This window comes from Lactuca virosa, chromosome 3 (genome assembly GCF_052849685.1).
Source record: "Lactuca virosa cultivar CGN04683 chromosome 3, Lactuca_virosa_CGN04683_v6, whole genome shotgun sequence".
NCBI lineage: Eukaryota > Viridiplantae > Streptophyta > Magnoliopsida > Asterales > Asteraceae > Lactuca > Lactuca virosa.
In genome coordinates, this window is record NC_136428.1 from 292,029,455 (window position 1) to 292,050,564 (window position 21,110).

General features: G+C 36.7%; 2 protein-coding genes across 4 annotated transcripts; both read left to right on the forward strand.

Annotated features, from left to right (window-relative positions):
* The first annotated feature begins 11,274 nt into the window (after nt 1-11,274).
* LOC145167265 (histidine-containing phosphotransfer protein 5-like) lies at nt 11,275-14,378 on the forward strand. Of its 3 annotated transcripts, none has more exons than XM_079086409.1 (9): nt 11,275-11,402; nt 11,620-11,736; nt 11,878-11,973; nt 12,743-12,865; nt 13,171-13,301; nt 13,379-13,447; nt 13,540-13,611; nt 13,907-13,979; nt 14,048-14,378. In XM_079086409.1, exons 4-9 carry the CDS (start codon nt 12,803-12,805, stop codon nt 14,096-14,098), a joined length of 459 nt encoding a protein of 152 aa, XP_078942535.1. In that variant the 5' UTR covers nt 11,275-11,402; nt 11,620-11,736; nt 11,878-11,973; nt 12,743-12,802; the 3' UTR covers nt 14,099-14,378. The 3 variants fall into 3 exon arrangements, with proteins under 3 accessions (XP_078942535.1, XP_078942534.1, XP_078942536.1); XM_079086408.1 differs by having other exon boundaries at nt 11,878-11,969; XM_079086410.1 differs by lacking the exon at nt 11,878-11,973.
* A 2,866-nt stretch (nt 14,379-17,244) lies between these two features.
* Nucleotides 17,245-19,337, forward strand: LOC145167266 (translocon-associated protein beta (TRAPB) family protein). Its single transcript, XM_079086411.1, has 5 exons — nt 17,245-17,543; nt 18,378-18,476; nt 18,561-18,669; nt 18,743-18,955; nt 19,058-19,337. The coding sequence occupies exons 1-4, from the start codon at nt 17,356-17,358 to the stop codon at nt 18,857-18,859; spliced, it is 513 nt and encodes a 170-aa protein (XP_078942537.1). The 5' UTR covers nt 17,245-17,355; the 3' UTR covers nt 18,860-18,955; nt 19,058-19,337.
* Nucleotides 19,338-21,110: the final 1,773 nt, after the last annotated feature.

Here is a 21,110-nt window from a genome sequence, read left to right on the forward strand (position 1 = left end):
GCATGTTAGTTTTTCAGCTTGCCCTACCCTGGATTCCATGATTGCCAGAGCAAGGGAGAGGGAGATTGATCTGGAGCATATCCGGAAGAGGAAGGTAGAGGAGGGACAGACGACTGGGGCTTCAGGGAAGAAGCCCAAGGGATCAGATGGTAGGCCGAAAGGCCAGTCAGGACAGGGCCGCTGCAGGAAATGTGGCAGGCCGCACGAGGGGGCGTGTAGGTTGGGATCGTCGGGCTGCTACAAGTGCGGCAAGACGGGGCACTTCAGCTGGGATTGTACCGCCCCTGCACCCACTATTCCGACATCTGAGTTGCTGTGTTTCCACTACAACCAGAGGGGCCACAAGAAGGCCAATTGCCCCCAGTTGACAGCAGCAGCGCCAGTGAAGGCGCCAGCTCCAGCGACCCTGCAGATTATTGATGGACGGCAGGGCAAGGCAGAGGCTCCAGTGGTGAGGATCTGGGCTTTCCAGTTGACTACCGAGGAGGCACGCGCCGCACCCGATGTGGTGGCGGGTATGATTCTTTCCCTCTGATCTATTTATATGATGTTTATGATATTGATATATGCTCTGTATGTACATGTTAGGATCGTTCCATGTGAACGATATTCCGGTACAGGTGTTGTTTGATTCAGGTGTCACTCAATCTTTTGTTTCTCTTGCGCTCAGCAAGAGGTTTTCTGAGTCTTCGGGCAGGTTGGATTACCCTTTAGAGGTAGAGATTGCCAACGATCGATCGGTGTGAGCATCAGCAGTTTTCCGAGATTGTGTGCTGAGGTTATTCGAGGAGCGATACCTGGTAGACTTGATTCCCATTCCGTTGCGTGGGAACAAGGTGATTATAGGCATGGACTGGTTGAGCCCTAATGGGCGGTGATAGATTGTGCACAACAGTTAGTGCGGTTCAGGACCCCAGGTGGGGGAGATTTGGTGATCCACGGCGAGAGACCGCAGCGTGGACCCACCGTGTGTTCAGCAGCAAGGGCTAGGCGCTACCTTCAGCAGGGTTGTGCTGGGTATGTCGCCTATGTCATGGATACCCGGGAGGCGGGTAAGGTGACGGTGGGCGATGTTCCAGTGGTGCGAGACTACGCAGATGTGTTCCCAGAGGAGCTTCCTGGGATACCCTCGGAGCGGCAGGTGGAGTTCAGGATCGACCTTGTCCCTGGTGCGGCTCCGATAGCCAGGGCACCGTATCGGTTGGCTCCTCCCGAGATGCAGGAGTTGTCTACACAGCTGCAGGAGCTGTTAGACAAGGGATTCATTAGACCGAGCAGTTCACCCTGGGGAGCCCCGATTCTGTTCGTGAAAAAGAAGGACGGGTCGCATCGGATGTGTATAGATTATAGGGAGCTGAATAAGGTAATGGTGAAGAACCGTTACCCACTCCCGAGGATTGATGACCTCTTTGACCAGCTACAGGGAGCATCTTGGTTCTCCAAGATTGATTTACGTTCAGGGTATCATCAGATGAGGGTCAGAGAGGAGGATGTGTAAAAGACTGCGTTTCGGACGCGTTATGGCCACTATGAGTTCGTGGTGATGCCTTTCGGGCTCACCAATTCTCCTGCCGCGTTCATGGACCTCATGAACCGCGTGTGTAGACCGATGCTGGATCGGTTAGTGATAGTTTTCATCTATAATATCTTGGTTTACTCCAAGACGCAGGAGGAGCATGAGGAGCATCTGCGAGAGGTGTTGGAGACTCTACGGAAGGAGAGCTTGTACGCCAAGTTCTCAAAGTGCGAGTTCTGGTTGCGCGAGGTGCAGTTCCTTGGGCACCTTGTCAACCAGAACGGTATTTTGGTCGACCCGGCCAAGGTAGAGGCCGTGATGAGATGGGAGGTTCCGAAGTCTCCATCCGAGATTCAGAGTTTCCTGGGATTAGCCGGCTATTATCGGAGATTCATCAAGGACTTCTCCAAGATAGTCGTACCTTTGATGCGGTTAACGAAGAAAGCCGTAGTTTTCCATTGGGGGCCTGAGCAGCAGGCGGCGTTCGAGACACTAAGACAGAGGTTGTGCGAGGCGCCAATCTTAGCCCTGCCAGAGGGCGTAGAGGATTTTGTTGTGTACTGCGACGCGTCTATTTCGGGTTTGGGCGCGGTATTGATGCAGAGGGGGCATGTCATTGCCTACGCTTCGAGTCAGCTGAAGCCTCACGAGGCGAATTATCCGACGCATGATTTGGAGTTGGGGGTTGTTGTGTTCGCCCTCAAGATTTGGCGTCATTACCTATATGGAGTCCGTTGTACCATTTACACGGACCACAAGAGTTTGAGGTACCTCATGGATCATCCGAATCTGAACATGAGGCAGCGTCGGTGGTTGGACGTGGTGAAGGATTATGATTGCGAGATCCTTTACCACCCGAGGCAGGCCAATGTGGTGGCAGACGCGCTTAGCCGCGAGGCGGCGCCGATCCGGGATATCTGCATGCGAATGACCGTGGTGACTCCGCTGCTGGAGCAGATCCGAGAGGCCCAGCAGGAGGCTATGAAGGAGGAACATCGGAAGAGCGAGCGTATAGTAGGTCAGGTTTCCTCCTTCGACTATGATAGCCGAGGGTTATTGACACTACACCGCAGGGTGTGGGTTCCATACCACGGCGGTGTGCGCCAGGTTCTGATGGAGGAGGCGCACAAATCCCGATTCTCCATTCATCCCGGGGCGACGAAGATGTATAGAGACCTTCGTCTTGACTATTGGTGGCCCTGCATGAAGCGGGATGTAGCATGGTATGTGGAGCGGTGCTTGACCTGCAGGAAGGTCAAGGCCGAGCACCAGAGGCCACACGGCAAGATGCAGCCGTTGGATATTCCCCTGTGGAAGTGGTAAGATATCACTATGGACTTCATCACCAAACTTCCTAGGACCGCGCGGGGAGTGGATTCCATATGGGTCATCGTGGATCGGTTGACCAAGAGTGCCCATTTTATACCGATCCAGGAGAGTATATCGGCCGAGAAGCTGGTCGACATCTACATTCGGGAGGTGGTGGCTCGGCATGGAGTGCCAGTCTCCGTGATTTCTGATAGGGATGTGAGGTTTACTTCCAGATTTTGGAAGAAATTCCACAACGAGTTGGGTACTCGACTACACTTTAGCACTGCTTTTCACCCGTATACGGATGGGCAGAGCGAGCGGACCATCCAGACACTTGAGGATATGCTGCGGGCATGCGTGTTGGACTTCGGTGGTAGTTGGGATACTTACCTCCCATTGGCTGAGTTCTCGTACAACAACAGCTACCACACGAGTATTGACCGTCCTCCCTTCGAGATGTTATACGGGAGGAAGTGCGGGACCCCGATATGTTGGGGTGAGGTTGGCCAGAGAGTCATGGGGAGCACCGAAGTGGTGCTCAAGACGACAGAGAGGATTCAGCAGGTTCGGAGCAGGCTTCAGACTGCTCAGAGTCGGCAGAAAAGTTATGCCGACAAGCGCCGATCAGACCTGGAGTTTCAGGTCGGGGATATGGTTCTCCTGAAGGTGACGCCATGGAAGGGCGTCATCCGATTCAGGAAGCGGGGCAAGTTGGGCCGCAGGTATATTGGACCCTTCAGGGTTATAGCCCGGGTGGGCAAAGTGGCGTATAGGCTGGACCTGCCAGCCGAGCTCAGTCAGATCCACAGCACATTCCACGTCTCCGAGCTGCGGAAGTGCCTGGTGGACGACTCAGCAGTGGTACCCTTAGATGATATTCAGGTCGATGACAGCCTGAATTACATTGAGCGACCTGTAGCAATCCTCGACCGGGAGTCGAAGGATCTGAGGAACAAGAGGGTCGAGCTGGTGAAGGTGCAATGGCAGCACCGGAAGGGCTCGGAATGGACTTGGGAGCCGGTGGATGAGATGATGGAGCATTACCCAGAGCTTTTCCAGGAACGAGCAGCAGACTTCGAGGACGAAGTCTAAAATAAGTGGGGGAGATTTGTAGCACCTGGTTCCTGGTATGTATTTTATTTGAGTATTTTGCATTTTTGGCCTGGGACTCGGCGAGTTGAAGGACCAACTCGTCGAGTAGAAATGGATTTGACTCGGGATTTAAATGACGGACTCGTCGAGTCGGCTGCAGACTCGACGAGTAGGCTCTGACTGGACAAAAAACCCTAATCTAAGGGTTTGCACCCTATTTAAACGTCTCATTCAGCCACCCTTCGTCCCGATTGCTTCCAGAAAACCCCCCATAGCAAACCCTAGCCGTTTGTATAAGAGCTAAGGCTTTTGTGGTGCTTCTTGGTGATTTTGAATTCAAAGGAGAAGGAAAAGCCTAGAGGAATCAAGAGGAGACCAAGGGAGTTCAATTTTGTGCACCATTTGCAGTTCACAGAAGGTATAAAGTCGATGCCTTGCTTGTTCTTTTGCTAGATCCCTTTTTGGGGAGATTTAGGGCTTTTATAAGCCATTCTTGGTAACCAACCATGATTGCAAGCATGGTTGGGGGTTGAGGCTTCGGATCTAGGTCCATGAAGGAGTTACAAGGCAGAAAAGGGTTGCTTTTGCACCCATGAAAGCCCCCATGCAACCCAAGAGTCTCTTTTAGAGCCTTTTTGACTCAAAGTCCCATGCATGCATGTAAAGTTCGTAACTTTACGTGCTAGATCGAGTTTAGGGACCTAGATCTATCATTTGGACAAGAGTTGTACACCAGAAATCGAAGAAATAAGACTTGGACTGTATCGACTCAGCGAGTCGTTCTTGGGACTCGGCGAGTCCGAGGCTAGACTTCCCTTTTCTGTTATGGGTCAAAGAGACCCAGTGGAGTGCTGGAAAGGTTTTTAGAGGGTCCAGGGGAGTGACCCAACGTATTGGGCTAAGCCATAGTCCTGGAGTTCATAGGACTCGGCGAGTGCATGAACAGACTCGGCGAGTCCAAAGCAATCTCCCAACGCTTGAAGATGAACTCGACAAGTTGTTCATACAACTCGGCGAGTCGAGGACAGGACTGGTTCTTAGGATGAGGATGAACTCGACGAGTTGTTCATGCAACTCGACGAGTCGGATGAAGGTTCATTCGATGCTCATATAGAAGGAGAACTTGTCGAGCCATTTCTAAACTCGATGAGTAGAGACGTGGATGAGGACAGTTAAAAGGTTAGGGACTCGACGAGTTGACGGCTCAACTCGGTGAGTCAGGTCAACTGGAAGTTGACTTTGACTTTGACTTTGACTTGGACTTTTTCAGGGGTAAAATAGTCATTTTACCCCATGAGTAGATATCAGTTTTTGACTGGGTGTTTTGTGGGGATTATAGCCGGAGGATTTCCGGAGCAGCAGCAGACAGAGATTTCCTGCACAGATTATCAGCAGCTACTCGTACGAGGTGAGTTACCTTCCAGTAGCGGTGGGTCTACGGCCACAATGCCGGCCCACCAGTAGGAGTTGTATGTTGGATGATTGTCTTCGTGATATCATCCAGGTTTGCTACTACCTAATATGTTATATGCTAGCATGATATGTTTTATGTGATAGTAGTAGAGTTCGGTTGTTAGGACCGAAGGGTAGGTCAGGCACCCCAGATATGTCTGACAGTATGTGATGATATCTTGATATGCTGGCATGATATGTTATATGTGATAGTGGTAGTAGGAAGGGAATAGTCCCCAAGTTCGGTTGTTAGGACCGAAGGGTAGTTCGGACACCCCAGATATGTCTGATAGTATGTTTGTGTTATAATATATGTGATAGTAGCAATAAGGGGTGGAATAGTCCCCGAGGTTCGGTTGTTAGGACCGATGGGTAGGTCAGCACCCCAGAACGGCTTGACACGGGTAGGTCAGCACCCCAGAATGGCTTGACACGGGTAGGTCGGCACCCTAGAATGGCCGTACGGGTAGGTCGGCACCCCAGAATGGCCGTACCGGGTAGGTCGGGCACCCCAGAATTGCCCGACAGTATGTATGCTATATGATTGTATGGTATGTGGTACGATGGGGGAAACTCACTAAGCTTCGTGCTTACAGTTTATAGTTTTGGTTTCAGGTACCTCTTCAGCGAAGGGGAAAGAGCTGGCGCGGTAGCAGCACATCATACACACTCGCATTGATTTTCCGCATTTGAGATATTCTGGGATTGTACTCTGACATGATGCTATTTTATGACTTGGGTTTTCAGACATAATATATTTTATGTGGTTTTCTTATGAATGCTTTTATAATCAGTTAATTAAAATGAAATTTTTGGACTCGAAATTTGGGATGTTACAGTACTTCTAGGGTTCTTGATGTTCAATAGTTGTTTGCAAATCTTAGTGAGAACATAGATCCTTTAGGGTGCATGTAAACTTAGGGTTTATGTTTTTCCACCTAAAATAGATTTTTTGTAACATATAAAACCCATCAGTGACCCCACTGCATAATCACTGCACCCAATCCTATGATAGAAGCATCACAATAACCACGAAGTCGACAACACCCTCGGGCAGAGTCAGGATCATGGCCTCGTACAATCTTTGCCTCAGAGTCTCAAATGTTGCATGTTGCTCAGTCCCCCAACGGATGGTAGCCATCTTCTTCGTCAACCTGGTCAACGGAACTGTGATGCTGGATAAATTCTCAATGAACCTCCGGTAATACCCTCCTAGGCCAAGGAAACTCTGAATCTCGGATGGAGACCTTAGAACCTCCCACTGTATCACAACCTTGATCTTGGCCGGATCGACCAATATACCCTTCTGATTAACGAGGTACCCCAAGAACTGCACCTCGTATAACCAGAACTCACATTTGGAGAACTTATGTGGGATGTAGAGTTATTGGTATGAGATGTAGGTGTTTGGAAAGGGGGAGGTTCATCTAGCTCACGATAGTAGTTCTGTTAAGATTCTGCTTGCTAGAAATAAGTGAGTTTTGTCACTATACTGTGTAGGATGCTAGACTTTCTTTACGACTCTTTCATGTGTGTATGTATATTAGGCGAGGCCCGTTGGGTGATACTCATTATGCATGTTAGGTGAGGCTCGCTGGGTGAGACTCGTTATATTATTGTGCGAGGCCCATTGGGTGAGATGTGTTATGCATGTTGGGCGAAGCCCGTTGGGTGAAACCCCATTATCCCTTATGTATGTTGATAGAGGCCCATTTGTATGCTTCGGTAATGCCTGTATTGGTATGGGGTATCTTGGAAAACTCACTAAGTTTTGTGCTTACGGTTTTAAGTTTTAAAAGTTTCAGCTACTTCTTGTAACAAGGGGAAGAGCCATGCTTGATTGCATCGCATCCACTGGAGATTTTGATATTTTTTGTTTTTTGATGTTTTTCCTTCACTATGATGTTTTGAAACTATACCTTATTACTCCGATGATCTTTAAGGATATGTTATTGAATGGTTTTCAATATATTAAAAATGAAAATATTTACTCTATATTTTGGGGACGTTACAAAAAGTTTGGAGTTTGGATTAACGAGGAAAAGGTTAAGGAAGGTTTGAAGATTGCAAGAGAAAAGGTGCCGACGTGACTTTGTGATTAAGAATGGATGTTTTGGTAGATGCTTACTATTATTTTATTTTATTTTTTTTTGGTGGGGATAGAAAGTGATGTAATTGTTTGTTTAATATATATAAGAATTTTGTTCTGTTTTGTTAATGATGAATATTTTGTGTTTCTTATGCTCATTTAGACATTATAATATATATTTTTAAAATTAATATTTATATCTTATGTTTGCATTTAAAGTTAACATTTAACAATTTTTCTATGTGTATCTGTATCATATATTTCTCACTTATTTTTTAATTTTTCTTCTTGCATATATATATATTATGATCAAACGAACATCAAATTTATAATTTTATCATGTAGGCAATTTGGTTGTGATTACAAATGGCGAACAAATGCATATGAAATTCACAAATTATGACAAGATTTTAGTGATGAAAAATTAGCAGCCTCAAAACAATGAGTAGCACAATGTCGAGCATTCACCTGATTAGTAAGTAAGATGCATTGATAATAATCTTTTTAAGCATCTTGTTATGTTTTGCTCTTACTCCTTTTTATAAATTTTCAAATGGCTAGTATTGAGTTATAGATTATCTCTATACCTTATGCAAGTCATTAAAGAACTTGAAACTTTTTACTAGCTTAAAGGTCTCGATCCAAGTTAAAATTTGCTTAATCAACAAGTTAGAATTGATTGTCAAAATGAAACCACCCACAACCGCTGTAATGCATGGGCATTATATATATATATATATATATATATATATATATATATATATATATATATATATATATATATTAAAAATGAATTGTTGGTATAAAATTACCGTGGTTTTTAAAACTTTGTATTATTATTATTCAATTGCTATGGTACACTACCAAATATGCTAGCTATCGAACATACTGGTAACCAATATATTTGGTTTGTTTGGTAACATATCGGTTAATTTTACCTAATTAAATGGGAGACCAAAATAGGATTGTAAAGATTTAATTTTCATTTAATTAATTGTTTTGTAAATAAAAAGAATATAAAAGTGGGAATTTTTTATTTGGGCAACCTAAACAAAAATATAGCGATTTGTACACAGTACTTTTTGGATATACACAACAATCTGTGCATTAAATAGTTGTACTATACAATTGTATATAACATAAATTATTATGTATGACTAAAAAGTGTTGTGTACGGTCATCACACAAACAAAAAAGGAAAAGTGGATTTGTGTTTGACAAATACCATAAAAAAAACTCGTAAATTTGTATGTTTTGTCGGTTTTACTTAAAGTTGTGTTTTTGGTTTATTTATACCTCAAATTTGCAACTTTTTTTTTAATTTTATATTTTTTATAAATTTATCCGGTAAAACTGATTTTCTTTTGACAAACTTAAGGGCTTTAATGGAAAAGAAAAAAGAAACCAAACATTTATACCAAAAAACTAGACGAATCTCCGCGCGTTGCGCAAGAATATATTTATGTAGTTTTTTTTAATGACAAACACACATCCACACAATTATTTAATCATTCTCATAATTCTATAAATTGTGATTTAATATTTGTAAATTGAAAAACAATGTTAATAAATGTATATAAAACATATATTGTTTTTTATATATAACGAATAACAAATAGTATAAAAAATAAATATTTGATGATTTTATTGATCATTTTAAGGTTTGTAAATTGTATATAAATTGTATGTTAATTTATGTATTTAATGAATAACAAATATATGAAAAACATAAATACTACAACTTTTATCAACATAAAAAACGATACAATGTCTACTATAGCATTTGAAACAAAAAAATCTTATTAAACATTGATAAATCATAAAAAAAAAAAATATAGAAGACACACACACACACACAAACATATATATATATATATATATATATATATATATATATATATACACACACACACACACAGAGAGACACATACATACATACACGCTATTAAAATAATCATATCGCTATTATTAACTTTGAAATAATTATATTTATACGAAGTTGATATAAAAACTTATTATAGCATGTTTGATGCCTTTAAGGAATACAACAAAAAATTATTAATAACATTAAACTAATTATGAAAAAATACTTATTGTTCCAAGAAAAATCCGCATAGTAATAACCATGATGCGGAAAAAGCACTCTTTTTTGCAACTCTTCATATTTTAATTAAAAATATCTTAAAACACATGATTGTTTGTGAGAAAACTTATTTATATATTAGTAATACGGATACAATGTATATAAATGAGAGGAAAAGAAAAAGTCACTACCAATTACTAACCATAAGTTACAAAAACTTTTGAGTTGTAGTGATTAATAACTTTATGAAAATCATAAGTATACATAAATTAGAAAACTCTTTTGTTGTGAAAATTTCAAATGAATTTGATTTCATGTATATATATATATATATATATATATATATATATATATATATATATACACACACACACACACGCTATTAAAATAATCATATCGCTATTATTAATTTTGAAATTATTATATTTATGCGAAGTTGATATAAAAAAACTCATTATGACATATTTGCTGCCTTTGAAGGCATACAATAAAAAATTATTAATAACATCAAACTAATTATGAAAAGAAAAAAACTTTGTTAAGTTTGTAAACTTCTCATTTTAGACCACTTCATATAAGATTTGTACAACTTGCTATAACGATGGACTTGAAATTAAGCTTTTATGATACAAATTATGTAGCATATCAATATACTTAACATGTATTGCTTTAATCAATTACAATATGTGGTTCAAACAACCTTTTATACATGTACAAATGTAAATATAAAAGGAAACAAAAATCTAAGAAAAAACAAAGCATATTGAAATATTCATAACAAAAACGAAGAGATAAAAACAAATAGGCTAATGATAATGTTCTCACATGTAACTTCGAAAATTGCAAACCACAACTCGAATTGCACATCACTACTGGAAAAAAATATAACACAATCAAACTATGAGTAAAAAATGATACATTCATCCACAACCTTGACTTGTAGAGCTCTTTTAGGGACTCCCATAACTGCTAATATGTTCTAAAAGAATTGTGCCTATTGAAAATTTTTTTCTTTTTATTTTCTTATGACATGCTTTTTACATGTAAGAGTTTATATAGCATGTTTGATGTTTAATTATAAATCAATTATTTAGAAGACATTTGAAAAATCATTTGAGAATATGAAAAGAAAAAGGAGTTTCAAATCAATATGATGCTTAGAAATATTGTCATTTTAGAATATGAGAAGATAAAAAAGTTTCAAATCAATTGATGCTTATGGCATCTCCAACCCACCCTAAAACTCCATTTCTTCTCCCATTTCTTCCCCCATTCTTCTCCAACCTTACCCCATTTTCACCTTTATTTTTGGAGATATGAATAGTATTCCCCCATATGGGGGAATATTATTCATATCTCCAAAAATGAAGGTGAAGTTTGGTTGCCAATTTTAGTCCCTCTCATTTTTATTTTATACATTTATAGTTTATTTTATCTACTAATTATAATTTAAATGCAATATTTAATATTTATAATATTATGTTATATATTAATTTATATTAATTAATCATAAATATAGAGATTAATTAGTAGAGGGATGTATTTGACAATATATATAAGTTATAAAAATAGAATATTTTAGAAATATATTTTTGGGAAAAAAATGGGGTAGAAAATGGAGTAGGGTTGAAGATGAATGACTGTTTACTTTACTTTTTACTCCAGTGAAAAATAGGGATGGGTTGGAGATGGTCTTAGAAAAATATTCTTTAAATATAACTTTTGTGTTCTTCTGTTTTTGCGATCGAGAGACGAAAATCTTTGTTTTTGTTGTGTGCGAATGAGAAGAAGCAGCTGGCAGAGGCGCAGGAGAAGGCGACCACGGCGGCGTCAGCAAGCCCTAGGTGGCAGGAATTGTGGTAACCACTCATCCACAACTTTTGATTTTTGCTAATTTTTACAGCCTTGAGTTTGAGGTAATTTATTTGTAGAAACCGTGATATCGAATCAAATAAAAATCAAGACTTTTTTTCAAATCAATTTCAATATGCGTTATATATGGTAATAGATAGTATTCCAAATTTAATCCTCAACTTTATAGAGTTTATAAGAGAAGATGAAACCGAAATCTTTCAGGATCGGAATTAGCCGACCACCATCCCTAGCCTGGTTGTTCGTACTACACCAAGTTGGCCAATATCTCTCCGCCGATTTCCACCGCATTTTCACCGGAGTAACCCAACAACTCAGCCGGTAACTCTTCCGCCTTTATCCCATCTTATTGTTTGTTGTAATCTGTTAGTTTGACCCTAACTTATACAAACTATAATCTTTTGGTTTGATGAAAATGAAATCATATTATTTTCGATAACCTAAAAGTCTTTGTTTCTGTAGATTCCTTGATCGGTGTCGGCCAGGGGTTAGAGTTGCTGTACTGGGACCAGTAATATCTCAAGTTTTGCATAATAATTTTATGTCGATTCTTAGTAGGTGGAATTTACAAGATTTGATTTTATGCTAAATTATGCAATATATATATATGTATATATATATATATATATATATATATATATATATATATATATATATATATATATATATATATATATATATATATATATATATATATATATATATATAAGTAACAGAGTTTTTGTAACTTTTAAAAATGAACTTTTAGCTCCATTCGTCAAGATTATCACATATCTTATTCGACTACTGGTAATCAGTCTTCTAATCTAAAGAAACCATAGATGCTTTTGGAATGAAATCATTGAATAATTCAAATGATTAAAGCCATTGAATGTGATTTCGATGCTCCACCAAAAACTTAATTGTGGGATTATTATATATGGAAATTGCATAGTGTGATCCTGTCAGAAAGGTTAGTTCTTGTGTCACTTTAGGCAACAAAAAAAATATTATTTGGTAGTATTTTACTAAAAGAAACCGATAAATGACTTGTTATTTTGTTCTCTATATTTTGGAAAATATAGAGAATTATAATAGAGAAAATTGTTTTATGGTACGATGTAATTGCTATAATTAGATGATTTTTTCAAACTATAATGTTGTAATAGGAAGAAATGAAAATATGATGCTATAAGATATAACTTAGTGAAACTAGGTTGCTATTTCTTGCATTTGACTCTAGTTTTATTTTTTTAGTATTAAGTTTCGATATTCATGCCTTTGATAAATGTTGTATGCATATGTAATGTATATATGAGATGGACTAACAAGATTTCTAATTTTGCAGATAACCGTTCATATCATAACCCATATAAAGTGAACCGAGTTCTTCAAGAAAAAGGAAACCATGGTTTCTGCCACTCAATTGCAAAGACAGTATGCCGAGTATACAACATCTTTGTATCATGAGGTTTGTGATGTCTTTTAACTTAGCTTAAATGTAAAAATAGCAATGCGATACAAATGCAAAACAATTTTCACTCCTATAATTGGGTAGGTTTTTTTAAAATAGAATTCCTTAATAAGTAAAACATTGAAAGTGCAATGGTTTAATAGAAAGGAATAAAAGTAGGACGACATATAATATGTTGTTATATCTTGTATTTAACCCTTTAACTAAAAGGAAAATATGTGAATTATGTATCACGCCTTCGAAAAGTGGGAATTAGTATTTCTATTTTTTTATTTATGGATTGATTTTCGGGTGTTTTTTAGGGATATCTTAATGATCAATTCACGCAACTTCAGAAGCTGCAAGATGAGAGTGACCCAGACTTTTTGGTTGGGTTGGTGTCCGTTTTCATAGATGACTCGAAAAAGCTTCTTGACACTTTGACAACTGCTTTGTAAGCTTGTGTAATAATTTCTTATTTCTTTACTTGTTGTGATTGGTTCCTTATTGTTTTGACTTTTGACCAAAAAGTCAACAGAAGACGGTGGATTATAAACAAGTTTCTCTTCATGTTCACCGCTTCAAGGGTAGTAGTTCCAAGTCAGTTTTCTTTCCCCTCTCTCCATTCTCCAGAGACAAAATAGTTGAATTAATAAGATTTTGACAATTTGTTTAATTGGTTTTTGAAACAGCATAGGGGCACAACGACTCATGCGTGTGTGCGTTCTCTTTATAAACTACTGCAAGGAGAAAAATCTTGATGGGTGAGTAATTAATTATAATTATCTTTCATTATTCTAAATATGAATTTAAATTGGTATTTACCGATTTACCCTTCTATAATAGTATGATATACATACATACATACATACATACATATATATATGTTCTTTAATTTAATGTTTTTTTAGCATCATTCTTCTCCTGTATGCTTTAGCTCTCTTACTTGTTAATTTAGATATCAAATTTCTCTCAGTTCTGAAGTTTGATTTTCAAGGTCAAAGTACTGAAATACCCCTCTATTATCAATATCCTTTCTTTGGCTTCTTGTAATTACAGGTGTTTATGGTGTCTTCAGCAAGCAAATCACGAATACATTCTTGTTAGGAGCAAATTCAAAGCCTTGTTTAAGGTACCAAAACATGGTCATTTACGTTTTTACCCTTGTTCATATTTTGACCTACTTTGTCCATGATGTAGTTGGAGAAACAGATATTGAAAGCTGGTGGATCAATCCCTATGATGGAATAGGTTTTTACTTTCCAAAGTATTATGTGATATCGTTACTATTTTTTATCATCTGAAAAACTTGTGGGTTTATACTTGAGATCTCAGTATCAAGTTGTTATGTCTGATTAGAACGTTGTTTCTTGTGTGAATGAGCCACCTTAATTAATGTGTCTTGGAGTCTTGGTGGGGTCAACTGTGATGGTTTGTGGTGTCAGTTTTCTATGGTTTTTTGGATTTCATTTTGCATTAATACTTTGTTCTACAATTTTAATTGATTTGTCAGCGAGATGATATGGTATAATTGTTGTATTAGTTTCTTTTGTTAATGGAGAACAGGTCAAACATCAGAAGTTCATGATCATAAACTTTTGTGATGGAGAACATTTTTAACATCAAAAGTTTAGAAAATATCATACCGGGGTGATGTACAACAATACCAAATGTTAAATGTCACCCATTTTAAGGATAGTCGAACTAATGACCACTTTATTAGGTGGAATATAATGAATTGACAACCATTTCCATGAATAGCATAAATGATGTTGCTTCTTTGAAAACTCGTAAAAATTCGCATTATTATTAGAGTAAATCTCTATCCGAATCGGAGGCTTGAATTGCTTTGCTTGCTTTTTTCCGCTAATATACCATGAAAAGCTATTAAACACATTTTTGGTGTAACATATTTTCACAACATATTATAAGTTGCATTCCACTCAGTATTATTGCCGTAGTTGGGTCCTAATGGAGTTTCATTTTTGTTGTGGTAACATTTTTTTCAAACATATTAGAAGTTCAATTATAACTAGTATTACAGTATTATTTATTGTTGTAGTTAGTATTATTATTCATTGCGTTAGTTACAAAATGGTGATTTTTTTGCCTTTTATTACTCAACCATAAATTATGGATAATACACCTCTAAATTTTAATATTAAGTTTTCGTAAAACTAAGGTCTGGTTTGCACAGTTGTCTTTGATAATATCACATCATGCATGGAAGAAAACACAGCCTAAAATTTGTATTTTAAGTCGGTTAATGATGATATATTTTTTTTTGAAGTGTTATCAAATGAAGTTGAAAAAAGAAATCTAATTTAACTGCTATGCAGATAACCAAACAATTTAAACAAAATGACTCATTTTACCATAACCAAGTTTGCAGGTAGAACCAATGCGTTATGCGCGCCATAACAACTAGGTAGGACTTTATATTTTCATGCCAATCGGTCCAAATGTTACATGTCAAATAAACAACATAATTATAATTTTCAAATCCTAAAATTATTTAATTGTTTGTATCTCATGCAACTTACTGGATTATAACGCGATTGAAGTCTCATTAAGGTAATTTATGTAAGCCATGAGTTGTTGAAATGGTCAAATGGAAGAACTTCTTGGATGACAAACTTTGCAAAAGTTATTCTTACCTTGTTGTGTCGAAAATAAACAAAACAACATCAGATTTGATATTGAAATTGCACTGTTTCACCACTTTGCAAGCACTCTCTGTATTTATTATTATTATTATTATTATTATTATTATTATTATTATTATTATTATTATTATTATTTATGGTTGTAGAACTTCCCACATTTTTTGCATCGGATTTGATTTTGCTTTGTCGTTCAGAATGCCATAATCAGAATTACACCAAATATATAGGTCTTAGTAAGTTGGTCTAACTTCCACCACATCAGTATTCATATAAAATCTTGATGTTACGTCGGTATTCATATACAATTTGTGAGGATACCATTTGCAGTTTTTTAAATTGAAGAAGGAAGTCAAGAATACAAAAAACTTCGAGAATATTAAGTGCTTTTTAAATATATCTGAACCAATAAACAACTATTTATATTAATTTTAGAGGAGCAAATTATCCATTTAAGGTCCATATATCCTCACAGAATTCAAATATCCTTCTATCTTTTGTTCTTATCAAAAGTGTCAAAATCAAAAAATATGATTAAAAAATTTATGAATTTCATATGTCATTATTTTATATGAGTATATGAGTATGTAAACAGGTACCAAACATTTATTTACTTTTACTTTTTTTATATATAAAATACAGTTATCCATCCAATGACCATATCCGATTTATCTAGTTTCGGATTGGATATTTTTGGTGGATGAAATTGTCTGACAATTGGGTTGGGTTCGGGTTGGCGGGTCACGGGTTAGCGGGTTGGCGGGTCAGAAAACATAAACTCAACCCAACCCATATAATATTTGGGTTGACGTGTTAGTGGGTCACGGGTTGGTGGGTTAGAAACCTCAACCCAACCCAACCCATATAACCCGTTTAAGTATATGGGTTCGCGGATTTACAAGTTAATGGGTCAAACCCAACCCATATAACCCGTTTAATAAATAAGCAACACAGTTTAAAAAATGAGGTTTTTTTAACATAAATTCATAAAATGATTAAAGTAATTAACATAAAAAAAAAGGTTTTCAACATAAATTCATAAATTCAATAACGTCTAAATAAAAATGAAAAATGAAAACATTCATAGAAAGTGGATGTGTTCTTCGTTCGTGACTCGTGAAAATAATGACATATATTTTTTCTTTTTCTGATTAACGAACCACAAATGCAGATTAGTCACATACGAATACGGAAGGAATACAATGATACAAAATATTACGAATACGAATGGAAATCAAATTTCGTTAATAATTAAATATATCATTTTTTTTAAATGTAATATATATATATATATATATATATATATATATATATATATATATATATGGGTTGGCGGGTTGACCCGCGAACCCAAACAGATAACCCAACCCAACCTATGAAATAAACGGGTTGGTGGGTTGGCGGGTTGATGGGTTGGCATGTCAAAAATCTCAACCAAAACTCGTCTGTTTTCGGGTTGGGTCAGTGTCGGGTTACGGGTCGGGTCGAAAGTTGCCACCCCTAGATGCAGTTGACATCCATCAGGTAGGACATATCCTATTTAGTTATTATATGACCGGATATTGAAAATCCGAATCAAGTATTTTCCTGGATACAAGAGCTATCCGGTACGTGAACCTGTTAGTTTGGGTTGAGCGGGCCTTCATGGGCTTTTAAACACCTACCTAACTAAGTGAGTGGGTCGAATCTGATTTCCGAGACTGAAACCCTACACTTTGACTTTGATTTTGATCTATCAATTACGAACTTGCGATCATCCTGATTCCTAACTGGATCTCAGAAAATAAATATATTGAAATAGTTTTAAGATCCGACAAAATCTCAACCTTCACCTCAAACGGAAAAATGGCGAAGATCACGATGATGAATTCTCTCCTCTCTCTAGTATTAGTCTTCTTCATAGCCTCATCATCGGTAATTGCCGGCTCCGATTCTCCTTTCATCGTAGCTCACAAGAAAGCTACACTCAACAGACTCAAATCCGGCGCTGAAAAAGTCTCCGTTTCTATCGACATATATAACCAAGGATCTGCGTATGTAGCTTCCACCTTCTTTTCTCGTATTTACTTTACATAGATCTCTTCATGTAGTTGCTCCACAAATTCGATTTGCCATCTGCACATTCCGATCCATATTTTACGCGTTTCGTTGCTTTCTTATTCTATGGATCTGAATAGATCGATGGAATCGTCTATGCTCAAGCCATCTAATTAATTATGGATCCGGTGTTTCTGTTACAATCGGAGATTGATTAGACTGCTATATTCTTTAGCTATGAATGATGAATTAAGCCTTTTAAATTTCTAGCAAGAGATGTTAGTTAAGCTTCCCTTATGTACAATTTTTGTTTCAGGTAGAAAAAAATTGTTAATTTAATGATAAGACTTTGTGGTCTCAATCATTTCGCTATACCATTTAATACAATACAAGTTGGTTCTTTTCGAACTCAGAGAATCTGATCAATTGCATCACCATAACAGTTAACAAGAAAGTGTCTTATGTTTGGTCTTTGATCATCAATAGTTTTCTCTTGCTTTTGCCAAAGATATATTTTGAACTATGGTGAAAGCATTGCATATTTCCTCTTAGAATCTATGCAGAAAGCTTGATGGAGGTAACATTGTTATGCAATTGCAATATGGTCATTGAGAAGATATTTGACCTGAAGCTCATTGTAATTCAAATAGTTCCAGTTATAAGTATAAACTCAATAATGTTACTAATTAGTAAAAGTATATATTAATAACTATGATTGTAGGTATATTTTCATGAAAAGCTACACTTTTGCTGTTTGTTTATATAAGTTTTGACAAATATATCAAATTATTCTTGCCAAATCTTATACTTTTGACATCTTTTTCATTCAGGGCTGCATATGATGTTAGCCTCAGCGATGAAGGCTGGTCTTCTGAGATATTCAGCATCATCTCAGGGAACACTTCAACTTCATGGGAAAGACTTGATGTGTATGTATCATATAATCATATTCTTGAATTGATTTTTTCTTTTCTTGAATTGATTCTCACAATGATTACTTGTCATATTTTCAGTGGTGCTGTTCTATCACACTCGTTTGAGTTAGAGTCAACAGTGAAATCTGTCTTTTACAGCACACCTGCTGTTATTACATTCCGTGTCCCCACAAAGGCTGCACTACAGGTTAGATTCATGGAAATATGAAGTTATTTTATTATTATAATTTATAGTCTTACAATCTTTTTTACTGTTGCAGGAGGCATATTCAACCCCACTTCTGCCTCTTGAAATACTATCTGATAAGCCACGTGAGAATATATTTGATCTTGTAAGTCTTTTACTTTTTAAAACAAATTTATATAAACTGATTTAGAATTGAAATAAATAAAAGTCTTGTTAACTAATAATGCATTGCTGCGTTCTTGTGCATGAATGTGTGCTTTGATGGCTGCTACTCTTTCAGGCTAAGGTATGGAATACACTTTTTTATAAATTACTAGAAAAAATTTGGACAAATGTGAAATGTCGTTTTTAACCCTGAATTAATAACTTACATTATGTAAATTTGCAGAGGTTATTGGCGAAATATGGGTCATTAGTGTCGGTGATTTCCATAGTGGTGCTATTTGTGTACCTGGTGGCAACTCCATCAAAGGCAGGTGCTGCAAAGGGAAGCAAGAAGAAGCGTTGATGATTTGTCAGATTTTAAATTTTAATGTAACCTTTTGTTTTAGACTCAGTTTTTTTGTAAAATGTCTTTAAAGAGATAGTTTGAGAGGCTTTGTAGTCTTATGTTTTCATACATGTGAAAGAGTTAATTACGGATTAATTAATTTTGCAATTGGCATTAACTAGGTGTTGTGTTTTCATTTTCATTGTGAGTTTTATTAAAGACTGTATACAATATGTCTGAAATTCCAAACCTTTTAGACAGGTTTTAACTCGACATTCCTCAAGGCATAACCTGACTAGCTTCAACTTTATATAAGAGAAATGATTGAAATGTATCGTGTTTCACCTTATGGTAACATTTGTAAAACTGATAAGAGTATATTCACTTGCATTACATTCTGTACTTCATGATATGTCAGTGAATAGCTAAATTCTACTACCAAATCCCTTCACATCTTATTATATCTTAGTTGGAGTTTGAAACATTCCTAACTCATGTGGGTGGTCATTATTTCCCACGTGTCGAACTCAACAAAACCCTAGTCATAACAAATGGTCAGGGTGCATCTACGAATTAATGTTTCTTACATGTGGAACTTCTTTCAAAATTTATACTTATGCAACTTCTCTAAAAAAATTTCTACTTATGCCTAAGGAAATTTGGGTCCTAAACTTTCCTCTGAATCGTGTGAATGAAAAATCATTTATTTAGTTATTGATTGCCATTTGGATTTGACATTCTAGACATTCATGATTTTCTCACCTTTTCATCTATCCATAATACCAATAAATCAAGTACTGGTTCTGAATTTCGGTTTAAATCACTTCATTAAATACAATAATCATTTTATTAGATAATATCAAAATAAACACCATTATATCATCATGTATATATTACAAGCAATATACAAATAAATCCCCAACTCCAAGTCATCATTTTCTACCATAACTTGTCTTGGACTCGGTCAGTGGGTCTTAGAAAATCTTCTTAGGTTCATTACAATGTGACATTAAGTCTTATACTTAATACTTACAATCCTACTGACAAAGTGACATTAAGTCTCATACTTAATACTTACAATCCTACGGCCAAATCATTATAATAAATATTTTCCTATTTTAGTCTCAATGGTTAAGGTTTTCATATCTAAGCGGTCATGGAATGTTAAACCGTAGTCGCACCCGATTTAAACAAATAAAAGCAGGGTCGAATCCTCAAGAACACAGCCTAACGGTCAATGTATTTTTGCATCAGGGACAATCTAGTAACAAAAAAAAAATCAGATTATATTAAAAGGGGTTTTTAAATTAAACTAAAAACTAAAATTTGCAGTGAAAATAAACTAAATGAAAATCAATAATAAAAACAATTTCAGTTCTGCTGCGACTTTCTTAATCATGCAATCAGTTCAGATCTGGTTATTTGAGACGCGTTCTATCTAAGCTGATACTGAGAAAAAACTAACAAGCTCTAGAATAATATCTTTTACCTAAATTAGTTAACCAAAACAAGCTCTTTGAATTAACCCTAACTTTTTATTGTTCAATTAAACAAACTATTAATTAAATCAGAAAATCAGCTTTATGATCAGTGTAAAATTCCCAGCAATACCCAATACTTCTCATAAGCTCGAAAGCGTAAAGACATGGTTTTTACAATTTATATCAGAGTTAAATCCCAACACGGAACCAATCTGATACTTGTTACTTTTACCAGTTGACAAGAACAATTACAGATTCTATTAACTGATTATCTGGAATGATAAAAACCTTAGCTAGGTGATCAGACTAACAAGAATTAAAAAAAAACTCAAACATTCATTAAGCTCAAAACCGAAAAATCTGAATAGAAATACAAAACAAAAACCAAATCTGAAAACTAATCACATGAAATGTACTAGTCTATGCAGAACTGAAAACTAAGGTTTTAGCTAGACATAGCTAAAAATGAA

Coding starts and splice junctions, on each gene's coding strand:
- LOC145167265 (XM_079086409.1), top strand. CDS start 12,803: ATGGTTTCTGCCACTCAATTGCAAAGACAGTATGCCGAGTATACAACA. Junction 12,866..13,170: donor CAACATCTTTGTATCATGAG/GTTTGTGATGTC, acceptor GGTGTTTTTTAG/GGATATCTTAATGATCAATT. Junction 13,448..13,539: donor TTCAAGGGTAGTAGTTCCAA/GTCAGTTTTCTT, acceptor TTTTTGAAACAG/CATAGGGGCACAACGACTCA.
- LOC145167266 (XM_079086411.1), top strand. CDS start 17,356: ATGGCGAAGATCACGATGATGAATTCTCTCCTCTCTCTAGTATTAGTC. Junction 17,544..18,377: donor ATATATAACCAAGGATCTGC/GTATGTAGCTTC, acceptor TTTTTCATTCAG/GGCTGCATATGATGTTAGCC. Junction 18,477..18,560: donor TCATGGGAAAGACTTGATGT/GTATGTATCATA, acceptor TCATATTTTCAG/TGGTGCTGTTCTATCACACT.